Below are 15000 nucleotides of genomic sequence, written 5' to 3'. Positions count from 1 at the left end.
GCTCGCTGTACCGAATAAACTGGACACTGAATGAATAAACTTCAATATTTAAACACGTTGAACACCGTCGGCTCCGACTCAATAATAATTATATTCTTATGAGGAAATTATTCACAAACTGCTCGTTAAACCAACGACACAGTGAACTCTAAACACTGTGGATCAGAATTAATATGAATCAATAAAACGCTCCTCACGATATCCTTAAACAGCTGATCTTTACATTTGTTTCATTTTTAAACATTCAAACACAGAAACTTCTTCCTTCATCTCGTCGGCTGCGCTTCTACTTCCTGTCGTGTGTTCATATTAAAAAGACGTTTTTAAGCAGAACATAAAGTATGATCCGCGTGAGTTTGCTCCTGAGGGGACAGACCTCGTGGTTATGGCGATCGTGTTATTAATATATTTAGTTCTGTTGATGTTCATGAAGCGACTCGTTTCAGTTAAAACGAGGAACATGAAACATTATCTGGAATATAAAGCTGGTGTCATGAGTGGAGTCTCACACGAATAACCCGAGTGTCTCCTGTCACGTGATTACATGTTTAAACACAGAAACTCTCTCCTGCTGCACAGCGACGCAGCTCAACCTTCACAATAAAAGCTCCTGTGGTTCATCTTCTTCGAGTAATCAGAGCGGAAGTGAGATCCATGGGGCATGGCCCCACCATGAGCCACACAAAAAATATATATATATATATATATATATAATAATCATAAATTATACAAATTGTCAATATTTGTGTTTTTGAACGATGAAATGTACCCAGTAATGTGTGTACAATATGATATCTGCGCAAAATATATGCTTTTCCTGCTCGTGCTCTCTGTCTGTGTGCACGACACTCTGAGAACGCGCAGCTTGGGGGGCCTGATCGTTTTGGCCCAAAAGAGGCGGGGCTATGAAGCAGCTGATTCAAGATATAAATGAGTGACATACAATTTAGCCAATCAGCGCCCTCAAATAGATTCAGCTGTGGGCCAGAACGATCAGACCCCCACGCTGCGCGTCTGAGCACTCCTCCTCCAAGACCCGTTTGAGAGCAGAACTTTGAGGAGATTCTGCAGCCAAAGAGCTGATATCAGATCAGCCTGACCTCACAATCAGACAGCAGACTCGCGGGAAAGGGAAGCAGCACATGAAGCTTCTGTACTAGCTGAACACCAGACAGGTTAGCTAGCTGCATGATGTCATGCTAATCATTTATTTAGCTTTAAAACAACGGGGACGGATCCAGCACGGACAGTTAGGGAGTGAGGGATGAGGAGGTAAGGAAACATGAGAACACCAGGGTAGGGAGTGAGGGATGAGGAGGTAAGGAAACATGAGAACACCAGGGTAGGGAGTGAGGGATGAGGAGGTAAGGAAACATGGGAACACCAGGGTAGGGAGTGAGGGATGAGGAGGTAAGGAAACATGAGAACACCAGGGTAGGGAGTGAGGGATGAGGAGGTAAGGAAACATGAGAACACCAGGGTAGGGAGTGAGGGATGAGGAGGTAAGGAAACATGAGAACACCAGGGTAGGGAGTGAGGGATGAGGAGGTAAGGAAACATGAGAACACCAGGGTAGGGAGTGAGGGATGAGGAGGTAAGGAAACATGAGAACACCAGGACACACATGAGAACTCTGTCAAGCTACATATTAGACAAAGTGAACATCTTTTCTTCTACATAGTTGTCCTCAGTCTCATCTGCTTAACTTGGTCATGGAGGCATCAACATGTAATAGAGATGTTAAATTAACAGTGAAACTCATCATAGCTTAATTTAACATCAGTATTCATAATTACACTTCATGTTTACTTCTCCTGATCTTTACCTCCTATAACAAGGTCCATAGGACATCTCAATAAATGAACATGTTATATTATATTATATAAGTGTTATTTACTGATTGTTTTGTGTTGGAATACATGTTAAATATTTAACTGCCAAGTAATAATGCGTGTTTGATACTTTTTAAATCATACTGGGATGTTTGCTGACATTGATAAGATGGCCCGACCTAGAACATGTTCCACCAGCCGCCACTGTGTCCTAACGATGGCTGTGTTCCATGTAGCTCCTCCCCCCCACCCCCCCCCCCCCCCTCGTCCTCAGCTGAAGGAAGCACCTTTAATGTGAAGGGAACACGTCGGAGTAAACATGGCGGCAGGAAACGGGACTAAACAGGAAGTGAAGTAACTAAGTACGGAGAAAAATAAAACTTATCGTATTTAAAATAGTTTATGAGCCGATTGGTTGAATAAATATTCATTTTATAATCAAATAAATCAAGATCCTAAACGCTCTTTAAGATCTTTAGGTTTTAAACGTCCGTCTTGGTTTGTTCAGTACGATCAGCGCGTTCACTGACCATCGTCGTCTCCTCGTTCACCGGTTTGGGATGAAGATGTAACGAGGACGGAGCGGAGCCAACAGGAAGCAGCCGCTGAATGGAATCCAGCCGTCGTTATGACGTCACACCGGCTGTCAATCAAACGTCAGCGCTCAGCATCTTCAGACCTCATCACGTGAAACAAATACAGCGCAGAACATCAGCTCAACTCCACATGTTGAGTCTCCTTTGTATTCGAGAGGCCTGCTGATCGCACAGGTCAAAGGTCAAAGGTCTTCTTCTCCGGTCAGAGACCAACAGCTGATCTCAGCTCAGTTCATATCAGAGTTCACATAAAAACAAATCTAAAGTAAAAACTTCAGCGAATGAATGTTTGAACTCATGCGTACAAAACACTGTAAAAAATGTACAGTCGTTACTTTCATTAAAAAATAGAAAAGAAGTGAATATTTATTGTAGCTTCTCTATAAATGTATTTCCATCTTCTATTTTGTAGCAGAAAGCTGAAGTAACTTCTCGACCTTTAGATCCTCGAGCAGCCGACGCTCATCTGCATATTTCTACGTTCTCGCCTTCAATCAAACGTAAAAGGATGAAATATGAATGAATGATGCTCTTCTATATATCGTGCTGCAGATGTATCGACACACTTTGATGCTTCTGTTGCAAAATATAAACAACTTGTTCAGCTGTTGATAACTGGAGGACTCAGCGTGTCGTGTGATTGGTCGGCCGGGACTCAAGAACTAACTCGTCTTCATGATAATATTTCTGTTTTCATCACTTCATCTCTCATTCATCATTCTGATGCTTTTCAATAAATGATGATTCTTTTTGTCTGAACGTCTTGAGATGGAGGAAACACGCTTTGATTAAATCTAAAACCTTAAACCTTCTGAACGAGAATGTTTTAAAATCACGTTATCGATGAAATCTCGACCCAACCATTACCGTTACCATGACGACAAAATCATATTTCTTAAATTGAACCGAAACGAATCCGTCTCGATGTGCTCGTATCCAAAGATGCAGCATCACAGGAAAGACAAGGCCAGATGTTGAACACAGAGGTGAGAACTCCTCCGACTGGTTTGGTTTGTCTCTCAGCTTTAGTCCTCCTTTCCTTCCTTCCTTCCTTTCCTTCCTTCCTTCCTTCCTTCTTCCTCTCCTCTGAAAAGAGTTCCTGCTCTGTTTAGTTCCTCACTCCTCGCTGACGCCGTGCTCCCACGCCACTTTCGCCTGCTCCTCCTTGGTCGCCGCGATGATGGGCTGGGAGATGTTGCGCGGCATCGGCCGCGGCGCGGGAGGAGGAGCGGACCGGTTGTTCAGGGGGTCCTCCTCTGGGATGCAGCCCTCTCTGAGGTAGGGTTTGGGGGGCAGGGCCGGAGGAGGCTCGTGCAGGCTGTAGAGAGGCGGGTGGTGGGGGAGGTAGTGCGGGTGGCAGTGGTGCTGCTGGTGGTAGTAGAGGTGTTGGGGCTGGATTTGAACCCCCGCCTGGGCGACGACGCCTCCCGGGGCGGAGTGGCTGTGGCAGGGTGCGGGTTTGACTCCGTCCAGGACTTCTGGCTCGGAGAGGCTGTACCTGACGGGCTGGTAAGGAGAGTCCAGGTCCTCCTGGTCGGTGGTCCAGGCCTGGCTGCCGGGGACGGACTCCAGGGGGTCTGTGGCGGGGGGGTCGGAGGAGGAGGCGCCGCCGAAGTTGCTCTCGCCGAGGGAGGAGACTCCGGAGCTGGCGCTGCCCGACAGGGTGGAGCTACTGCCATCCAGGATGGACTGTGGACTGGTGGGCGAGGCAGGTATAGGGTGCAGGGGAGACTGGAGAGAGAGAGGTTTTATTAATATCATTATTATTCTAATATATATTATTATTATTATATATATTATTATTATATATATTGTTATTATTATATATATTATTATTATTATACATATTATTATTATGATATATTATTATTATATATATATTATTATTATATATATTATTATTATACATATTATTATTATTATTATACATATTATTATTATTATTATATATTATTATTATTCTATATATATTATTATTATATATATTATTATTGTTATCTATATATTATTATTATATATATTATTGTATATATTATTATTATTATTATTATTATATATATATTATTATAATATATTATTATTATATATATTATTATTATTATTGTTATTATATATATTATTATATGTATATTATTATATATATTATTATTATATATATTTTATTATTATATATATTATTATTAATATTATATATATTATTATTATTATGTGATGAGCTGATGATTATGAAGGAAAGACAGTGAGACACAAAGCAGCTTCAGTTTCTTTCAGTTTGGAGTCACATTCGTTCGGCTGTTTTGATCCTGAAAGTTGTATTATTATATTTATGAAGTTATATTAAAGTGATATCATAAATCTGAATAAAATAAAAACACGTCACGTCGAGCAGAAGAAGAGATTTAGTCCTCAAACCACGGACACTGAGACAGTGAGCTGTCTGTCTGTAGGAGTCCAGACAGACAGCAGGAGGAGGAGGAGGAGGAGGAGGAGGAGGAGGAGAAAGAGGAGGAGGAGAGAGAGGAGGAGGAGGAGGAGGAAGAGGAGGAGGAGAGAGAGGAGGAGGAGGAAGTGAGAGCGAGGAAGAGGAAGAGGAGAGAGAGAGCAGGAGGAGGAAGAAGAGGAGGAGGAGAGAGAGAGAGAGGAGGAGGAAGAGGAGGAGAGAGAGAGGATGAGTAGGAAGAGGAGGAGGAGGAGGAGAGAGAGAGGAGGAAGAGGAGGAGGAGGAGAGAGAGGAGGAGAGAGAGGAGGAGGGTACCTTTCTTAAGGAGCGTGCAGGGAGAGCTGGAGGGAGGTCGCTGACCTGGTGGTGGAAAGCGTCAAAGTGCATCGACAGGTGTTGTCCTACAGGGGGAGACACAGCAGGAGACACCTCAGACCAGAGAAGAAGAAGAAGAGGAGGAGGAGGAGGAGGAGGAGGAGGAGGAGGAGGAGGAGGAGGAGGAGGAGGAGGAGAGGAGTGTCTGCAGGAGGGGAGGTGTTTCTAAAAGTCAGTTTGATTCAAAGTTAAAGGTTCAATTCTGTCCTCTGAGGAATCGACTCTGGAAGATAAAAGTTCATCAACAACATTTCTGACTGGAAACAAACAAAACAACAACACAAACCTCCACACACACACACACACACACACAGACACACACAGACACACACACACTGCAGCGTACGAACACACACACACACACACACACTGCAGCATGCGAACACACACACACACACACACAGACACACACTGCAGCATACGAACACACACACACACACACACACACACACACACACACACACACTGCAGCATACACACTGCAGCATACGAACACACACACACACACACACACACACACTGCAGCATACGAACACACACACACACACACACACACACTGCAGCGTACGAACACACACACACACACACACACACACATCTAACACGGGGAACGTTGTACCGTGAGGGAGGTTGCGTGGAGGAACAGGAGGCGCCATGACTCCGCCCACATGAGCAGACAGGAAGGGGAGGGCTTCTCTGGTACCACTGTCCAAACTCCAGCTACTGGGAGTGGTGAGGACTGGACGGGGGGAGATAGAGAGGAGAGAGGGGGGAGGGGAGAAAGGAGAGAGGAGAGAGGGAGGAGGGGAGAGAGGGGGGAGGGGAGAGAAGGAGGGGAGGGGAGAGAAGGAGGGGAGGGGAGAGGAGAGAGGGAGGAGGGGAGAGAAGAAGAGAGGAGAGAAGAAGATAAACAGACTTGACACATCTCACATCATGTTCCTCACTATGTACCATGAGTCAGAATGAGTGTGTGACCTCTGACCTTTCTCAGCCACAGACAGGTTGGGGTCACTGCAGGGTTTACACGGACCAATCACCTGATGGAACAGCGCTCGCTGGAAGCTGGTTGGCTGAAGACAAAGACAAACATTAACCTGTGATGGTCTGCAGCTCGTCTCCGACGGCTTCCACCCCGTGTTTAACCGCACATTGCTATGAATTGTGGGTAATTCTCTCAGGCAAAGCCAGGAGGCAACCTCCAGTTCTGAAGGGAGGAGCCAAAGCTTGGTGTGAAAGGTGAACCATCACCACAGACGTGGGTGGAGCTCAGTGAGCGTACCTGCCCGTCCTCACTGATGTTGGTGTACACGGCGCTGCTCGGCCTCTCTCTGTGCGGCGGCAGCAGCATCAGCGTCTCTCTGTTGTGTCGGTATTTGTCCGGCAGAGACGGAGAGCCGACTGACGACAGATTCAAGAGATTAAAACAAAGTACACAAAAGATCTGCACGTCTCACGCGACGCTCCGGAGTCTGAGCGGCTCACCTCTGATGGCGGAGGGGGCGGAGTTTATCATCTGAGAGGGCGCCGAGTGGGTGGAGCTAAGGCTGGAGGAGGAGGGGCTCGCCTGCAGAAAGGATCGACGGTAAAAGAACACGACTTATATTAACACACAATAGTGACGCAGTTGAGATCTGCAGCAATGAACAGAAGTCTCATCTCTACAGATGTATTCCTGATATTTACAGAAACACACTTTCATCTCTTGTCTCTGTCTCGTCTTTGAGGCACATTTTAATTCCGGCTCGGTTTCCTTTCAATAAGTCCAGACGTTGGATTTTTATGAAACTCTTATTAATACAATGTGCTCGTACTAAGAGAGAGATCTCTACATTCTCTTCCTGAAAGTGAAGAACTGAACAAGTCAAGTAAAGCGTAATAATGTAGAGAGCGTCTGAACTATTTATTAAAATGTTCTTAAACACGAAGTCTTTCTACAGTCCTTTCAAAATAAACTTCCGTCTTCACAGGGAACATTTAGCTTCAGAAGATGTTTTGTGTGAAAGCGATCTCCTGACTGAAGGACCTCTGATGATCAGACCTGTGAGACTTTCCATCTGTAGACTACAGTTCAGTCATCAAGTGTGGGTTGACCTCTGACCTGCATGCGGTAGAAGTCCTCCGGATGCTCCACCACCACACCGTCAGACAGGATCAACAGGCTGCCGACGGCTGCTGTCTCACTGGAGGGATGAGAGGAGAGGGGGGGGGGGAGGACCAAGGAGGGAGGGGGGAGGAGGGAGGAATAACAACCAACAACATGCATGAAGTGATGCATTTGGGAAAAAGAGAGACAGAGAGAGAGAGAGAGAGAGAGAGAGAGAGAGAGAGAGAGAGAGAGAGAGAGACAGAGAGAGAGAGAGAGAGAGAACATGTTCAGAGGATCGTAGAAGAAACAGATTCAGAAGTTCTCAAAGATCATCAGAGAGAAACGGATGAAGTCAGTGATGTTGTGATGAAGAGGACGGTGAGGAGGAAGATGTGTGTGACGATACAAATAATAATTTATAAAGAACCTTTCACAATAAAAGCAAGAGAAGCAAAAAAGATCCAGAACCCAAGAACTGAAACATGAAATCAGTTATATGTAATAAAAGTGTGTGTGTGTGTGTGTGTGTGTATGTGTATGTGTGTCTGTGTGTGTATGTGTGTGTGTATGTGTGTGTGTGTATGTATGTGTGTATGTATGTGTGTGTGTGTCTGTGTGTGTGTGTGTGTGTCTGTGTGTGTGTGTGTGTGTGTGTGTGTGTGTATGTATGTATGTGTGTGTGTGTGTGTGTGTCTGTGTGTGTGTGTGTGTATGTATGTGTGTATGTGTGTGTGTGTCTGTGTGTGTGTGTGTGTGTCTGTGTGTGTGTGTGTGTGTGTGTGTGTGGTGCTGACCTGTGGCGGTGCAGCAGCTTGAAGCTCTCGTGGGAGTTCAGGATCCCTCTGCTGGCTCCTGAACCGGTTTTCTCTAAACCAGGAAGACCCTGAAACACCACATGAAGCAATGTTCACCACCAAGACATCAGACAGCAGACAGGGAGCAGGACTCTGGTGGACCAGAGGGAGGGGGACTCTGGTGGACCACAGGGAGCAGGACTCTGGTGGACCAGAGGGAGGGGGACTCTGGTGGACCACAGGGAGGGGGACTTTGGTGGACCAGAGGGAGGGGGACTCTGGTGGACCAGAGGGAGGGGGACTCTGGTGGACCACAGGGAGGGGGACTCTGGTGGACCAGAGGGAGGGGGACTCTGGTGGACCACAGGGAGCTGGACTCTGTGTTCTCTTCATGATGCTTGGTGCTCAAACATCAGTCAACAATAATATTAATGATGATAATAATACAGCTGCACTCACATGGCAGAGGCTGCTCCTCATCATCTGGAACTGATCGATCAGCTTCTTGTGCAGGGGACGCATTTCTGGGTGCACCAGCTTCTCGTGTACGGCCAGACCGACTCCGAGGACGTGGACCTGAGGAAGAGGACCAGAGGGATGGAGGACTCTGAAAGACCTGTTTGGGACTCGAGGTTCTTCTGTTGGTCTGAAGACTCTTTTCTATCAGAACTATTGTGTGAGGAATCTTCTTTCATAAACTCTTTTAACATCAAAGGCTCTTTACAAAGCAGATAAAACAGAGAAATATGAAAACATACGTCACAGAAAGAGACATTAATGGTTAAAAGACTTGAACAGTTTGAAGGGCTTCTTCAATAAATAAATATGTCTAAATCTTTCTGCTGGATTTATGCTTCTATTGGATCTGTGGAGACAGAAAAATGTACAAGATTCAGAAAAATATAAACAAAAGTTTTTTCTTTTTTTTTGCCATTGTAGGTTTAAACAACAAATAAAACACAAAGAAAGCAGAATCACAGAAGAGCCATCGATACGAGAAGTTTCTGTGAACTCTCTGAAACAAACTCAAACAATCAGAAATCAGAAAAGGTGTTGGTACTTCTGGTACTTCTGGTACTTTTGGTACTTTTGGTACTTTTGGTACTTCTGGTACTTCTGGTACTTCTGGTACTTCTGGTACTTTTGGTACTTTTGGTACTTTTGGTACTTCTGGTTTTACGGCGTCGTTCAGGTTCTGATGTGTTTGACTGAGAATTGACTGTGGGAGGAGCTTAACGTCTCCGCAGCGGTTGAAGTGAACTGGTCTTATTTTACTGGTCTAATGAGTCCTGCAGGTTCTCCTGTGAGGGCTCAGCTGGTTTCGTTCCATGAGGTCTCACCTGCTCCTGCATCAGGTCTTTGAGCTGCGTGATCTTCTCCGTGTCTTCATGGTGGCTGGTGATGTAATCCTGATCAAAGAACGCCTGCCAGCAGAAACACCACATAGTACACACACACACACACACACACACAAACACACACACAAACACACACACACACACACACAAACACACACACAAACACACACACATTATTGATCCTAACTTCTGAAATATCAAAAAAGATATTAAATAGTAACATATTACCATCATAAATAACAATGCATACATGACAAAGTCTCCTTCAGTGTGTTCAATGAGACAATGATGAGATAAGATAAGCGTCTTTGGGTATTTTGAAAAGCACTATCGGAAATTGATATATTATTATTATTACTGAGACCAGCTGATCGTTTAGTGACTTCCTGTCTGAGACCAGCTGATCGTTTAGTGACTTCCTGTCTGAGACCAGCTGAGCGTTGAGTGACTTCCTGTCTGAGACCAGCTGAGCATTTAGTGACTTCCTGTCTGAGACCAGCTGAGCGTTGAGTGACTTCCTGTCTGAGACCAGCTGAGCGTTTAGTGACTTCCTGTCTGAGACCAGCTGAGCGTTGAGTGACTTCCTGTCTGAGACCAGCTGAGCGTTTAGTGACTTCCTGTCTGAGACCAGCTGAGCGTTGAGTGACTTCCTGTCTGAGACCAGCTGAGCGTTTAGTGACTTCCTGTCTGACCCCTGACCTCTTGGTATCGGGCGATTCCTCCGTTGACGGCGGCGTCGATGACCCCGTTCAGCGTCATGCTGAGCAGGTTGATGTTCCCGTGGAGCTGCTTGTGTTGGTACTGACTGATCAGAGTCCGCAGCTCCTGGTTCTTGTTCTCCACCACGGAGACGGCGTTTTCTAACGGACTCACCTCCACCTGAGGGACGGATGAAGAAGATGAAATAAAGACCAGGTCCAGTTTTACAGCTCGTCTGACATGTTTTAAATTCACTCACCAGCTCCCTCTTCTCCACCTCGAACCAGCGAGAGACACCAGGAAGAGGGTGAGACAGGATCAGAGTCGTCCTCTCGATCCAGAGACTCTGAGACACACAACGCATCAAACAAAGAGTTAAACTGTCCACGAGTCACCTCCACACTGAGAGGACAACAAGAGACAATCTGTCCACAAGTCACCTCCACACTGAGAGAAGACAACAAGAGCTCATTGTGTCTGTCTCTAGCTTACCTTGAACTCCTTGTCTCTGTCTCTAGCTCACCTTGAACTCCTTGTCTCTGTCTCTAGCTCACCTTGAACTCATTGTCTCTGTCTCTAGCTCACCTTGAACTCATTGTCTCTGTCTCTGCTTACCTTGAACTCCTTGTCTCTGTCTCTCGCTCACCTTGAACTAGTTGTGTCTGTCTCTGCTTACCTTGAACTCCTTGTCTCTGTCTCTCGCTCACCTTGAACTCGTTGTGTCTGTCTCTGCTTACCTTGAACTTCTTGTCTCTGTCTCTAGCTCACCTTGAACTCATTGTGTCTGTCTCTGCTTACCTTGAACTCCTTGTCTCTGTCTCTAGCTCACCTTGAACTCGTTGTTTCTGTCTCTAGCTCACCTTGAACTCGTTGTCTCTGTCTCTAGCTCACCTTGAACTCGTTGTCTCTGTCTCTGCTTACCTTGAACTCATTGTCTCTGTCTCTCGCTCACCTTGAACTCATTGTGTCTGTCTCTGCTTACCTTGAACTCCTTGTCTCTGTCTCTAGCTCACCTTGAACTCGTTGTCTCTGTCTCTGCTTACCTTGAACTTCTTGTCTCTGTCTCTAGCTCACCTTGAACTCATTGTGTCTGTCTCTGCTTACCTTGAACTCCTTGTCTCTGTCTCTAGCTCACCTTGAACTCATTGTGTCTGTCTCTGCTTACCTAGAACTCCTTGTCTCTGTCTCTAGCTCACCTTGAACTCGTTGTCTCTGTCTCTTGCTCACCTTGAACTCGTTGTCTCTGTCTCTAGCTCACCTTGAACTCATTGTCTCTGTCTCTAGCTCACCTTGAACTCGTTGTCTCTGTCTCTAGCTCACCTTGAACTCATTGTCTCTGTCTCTCGCTCACCTTGAACTCATTGTGTCTGTCTCTGCTTACCTTGAACTCCTTGTCTCTGTCTCTAGCTCACCTTGAACTCATTGTCTCTGTCTCTCGCTCACCTTGAACTCATTGTGTCTGTCTCTGCTTACCTTGAACTCCTTGTCTCTGTCTCTAGCTCACCTTGAACTCATTGTCTCTGTCTCTCGCTCACCTTGAACTCGTTGTCTCTGTCTCTAGCTCACCTTGAACTCATTGTCTCTGTCTCTCGCTCACCTTGAACTCGTTGTCTCTGTCTCTAGCTCACCTTGAACTCGTTGTCTCTGTCTCTAGCTCACCTTGAACTCGTTGTCTCTGTCTCTCGCTCACCTTGAACTCGTTGTCTCTGTCTCTAGCGTACCTTGAACTCGTTGTGTCTGTCTCTAGCGTACCTTGAACTCTTTGTCTCTGTCTCTAACTTACCTTGAACTCCTTGTCTCTGTCTCTCGCTCACCTTGAACTCATTGTGTCTGTCTCTCGCTCACCTTGAACTCATTGTGTCTGTCTCTAGCGTACCTTGAACTCGTTGTGTCTGTCTCAAGCGTACCTTGAACTCGTTGTCTCTGTCTCTAGCGTACCTTGAACTCGTTGTCTCTGTCTCAAGCGTACCTTGAACTCGTTGTCTCTGTCTCAAGCGTACCTTGAACTCGGTGTCTCTGTCTCAAGCGTACCTTGAACTCGTTGTCTCTGTCTCAAGCGTACCTTGAACTCGTTGTCTCTGTCTCTCGCTCACCTTGAACTCGTTGTCTCTGTCTCTAGCGTACCTTGAACTCGTTGTGTCTGTCTCTAGCGTACCTTGAACTCGTTGTCTCTGTCTCTAACTTACCTTGAACTCCTTGTCTCTGTCTCTCGCTCACCTTGAACTCATTGTGTCTGTCTCTCGCTCACCTTGAACTCATTGTGTCTGTCTCTAGCGTACCTTGAACTCGTTGTGTCTGTCTCAAGCGTACCTTGAACTCGTTGTCTCTGTCTCTAGCGTACCTTGAACTCGTTGTCTCTGTCTCAAGCGTACCTTGAACTCCTTGTCTCTGTCTCTCGCTCACCTTGAACTCATTGTGTCTGTCTCTCGCTCACCTTGAACTGATTGTGTCTGTCTCTAGCGTACCTTGAACTCGTTGTGTCTGTCTCAAGCGTACCTTGAACTCGTTGTCTCTGTCTCTAGCGTACCTTGAACTCGTTGTCTCTGTCTCAAGCGTACCTTGAACTCGTTGTCTCTGTCTCAAGCGTACCTTGAACTCGTTGTCTCTGTCTCAAGCGTACCTTGAACTCGTTGTCTCTGTCTCAAGCGTACCTTGAACTCGTTGTCTCTGTCTCTCGCTCACCTTGAACTCGTTGTCTCTGTCTCTAGCGTACCTTGAACTCGTTGTGTCTGTCTCTAGCGTACCTTGAACTCGTTGTCTCTGTCTCTAACTTACCTTGAACTCCTTGTCTCTGTCTCTCGCTCACCTTGAACTCATTGTGTCTGTCTCTCGCTCACCTTGAACTCATTGTGTCTGTCTCTAGCGTACCTTGAACTCGTTGTGTCTGTCTCAAGCGTACCTTGAACTCGTTGTCTCTGTCTCTAGCGTACCTTGAACTCGTTGTCTCTGTCTCAAGCGTACCTTGAACTCGTTGTCTCTGTCTCAAGCGTACCTTGAACTCGTTGTCTCGGTCTTTGGGTCCTCTGTGGAACGGCCGGTCGTATCTGAAGCGCTGGACGTTGTTGACCCGGTAGAAGCTCTTGATGCGATCGGGGACTCGGTCCATCTGGAGGACGCTGACGCTGTCGGGCACCGGGGTCACGGCGTAGACCTGGAGGTCTGAGACCAGCGGGTCAAAGAAACATCTGGACTCAGACTGGTCCGGTCTGACCGAGGTCACCGTGCACACTTCTATATAACTTCATATCTCTAGAACAGTCCTGTCGTCTCTCCAGCTGAAGGATACACTGAGCGTCACACTGCAGGATGGCCTCGTCGGGCTGATTGGGATGCTGCATCGCAATGGCTTGTGGGAATTCTCCCAGCATCCTTTGTTGGAAGGCCTCGAGCCTTTCGTAGTCGTGGCCGCGACAGACAAACTCTTTGTTCTGGAGACAAACCAGAGTAAAAGATGCAGAAACACAACATTCAGACGTTTTAGACTCAACCAGAGAGCCCTCAGGATGGAACGGTGTGTTTCAACCTCCACCGTTCATCAGCTGCAACAGCTGTCATTACAGTCAGATTCCCATCTTTCAGACGGACTTCAACCAGAGTGTGTAAAAACATTAAAGTGTGAAACTATGACGTCATGATTGATTCATCTGAGACCAGCAGTCATGTGACTACAAGGAGGAGACACTGACTGAACACAGAGAGAAAAACGCTCCAAAACTGCTTTGGTTGAGAGGGTTATTGAGGCTGTATGTCCACAGAGACGGTTCATCTCACTCTGAGGAAGAACGGGAACTTCCTGCCGTAGAATCCGACCCTGAAGAACTCGGGCTCCAGACGCTGCTGCTCCATGATGTTGTCGTAGTACGCTGCCTCCATTTTCTACACACACACACACACACACACACACACACACACACACACACACACACACACACACACACACACACACACACACACACACACACACACACACACACACACACACACACACACACACACACACACACACAGAGAATGATGAGGAGGAGGAAGAGCGTGACTTTAGATTTGTTTCACTGTTAGAAGACATCGACAGTGAAATACAGAAGGCAGAGACACATCAAGACGTATGTTTCCTCATCAATGAGATCGATCACATCAGGAAACGTGTTTCAGGATTCAGACGTGTTGACAGAAGAGACGCGAAGGGGAACGCGAAGGAGAACGCAGAGGGGAACGCAAAGGGGAACGCAAAGGGGAACGCAGAGGGGAACGCAGAGGGGAACGCAAAGGGGAACGCAAAGGGGAACGCAAAGGGGAACGCAAAGGGGAACGCAAAGGGGAACGCAAAGGAGAACGCAAAGGGGAACGTAAAGGGGAACGCAAAGGGGAACGCAAAGGAGAACGCAAAGGAGAACGTAAAGGGGAACGCAAAGGGGAACGCAAAGGAGAACGCAAAGGGGAACGCAAAGGGGAACGCAAAGGGGAACGCAGAGGGGAACGCAAAGGAGAACGCAAAGGGGAACGCAAAGGGGAACGCAAAGGGGAACGCAAAGGGGAACGCAAAGGGGAACGCAGAGGGGAACGCAAAGGGGAACGCAAAGGAGAACGCAAAGGGGAACGCAAAGGGGAACGCAAAGGGGAACGCAAAGGGGAACGCAAAGGGGAACGCAATGGGGAACGCAAAGGGGAACGCAAAGGGGAACGCGAAGGGGAACGCGAAGGGGAACGCGAAGGGGAACGCAAAGGGGAACGCAGAGGGGAACGCAAAGGAGAACGCAAAGGAGAACGCAAAGGGGAACGCGAAGGAGAACGCGAAGGGGAACGCAAAGGGGAACGCAAAG

At 46.8% G+C, this 15000-nt stretch overlaps 1 protein-coding gene across 1 annotated transcript in view; it reads right to left on the bottom strand.

Annotated features, from left to right (window-relative positions):
• Positions 1–3439: 3439 nt before the first annotated feature.
• The window catches only part of dock3 (dedicator of cytokinesis 3), a gene marked incomplete at its 5' end in the record, with an annotated part of 72898 nt that continues 61337 nt past the window's right edge, over positions 3440–15000 (bottom strand). The window contains 15 exons of the mRNA XM_079265982.1: positions 3440–4159; positions 5184–5269; positions 5863–5982; positions 6226–6313; positions 6523–6641; positions 6726–6807; positions 7342–7423; positions 8124–8212; positions 8583–8699; positions 9464–9547; positions 10181–10360; positions 10440–10526; positions 13173–13339; positions 13467–13608; positions 13952–14056. Coding sequence (XP_079122108.1) covers positions 3545–4159; positions 5184–5269; positions 5863–5982; positions 6226–6313; positions 6523–6641; positions 6726–6807; positions 7342–7423; positions 8124–8212; positions 8583–8699; positions 9464–9547; positions 10181–10360; positions 10440–10526; positions 13173–13339; positions 13467–13608; positions 13952–14056 — 2163 coding nt within the window. The 3' untranslated portion in view covers positions 3440–3544. The remainder of the gene's footprint in view (positions 4160–5183; positions 5270–5862; positions 5983–6225; positions 6314–6522; positions 6642–6725; positions 6808–7341; positions 7424–8123; positions 8213–8582; positions 8700–9463; positions 9548–10180; positions 10361–10439; positions 10527–13172; positions 13340–13466; positions 13609–13951; positions 14057–15000) is intronic.

The sequence above is a fragment of the Melanostigma gelatinosum genome (assembly GCF_949748355.1).
Source record: "Melanostigma gelatinosum genome assembly, chromosome: 3".
NCBI classification, from domain to species: domain Eukaryota; kingdom Metazoa; phylum Chordata; class Actinopteri; order Perciformes; family Zoarcidae; genus Melanostigma; species Melanostigma gelatinosum.
This window is presented reverse-complemented; position numbering and strand designations above follow the sequence as displayed.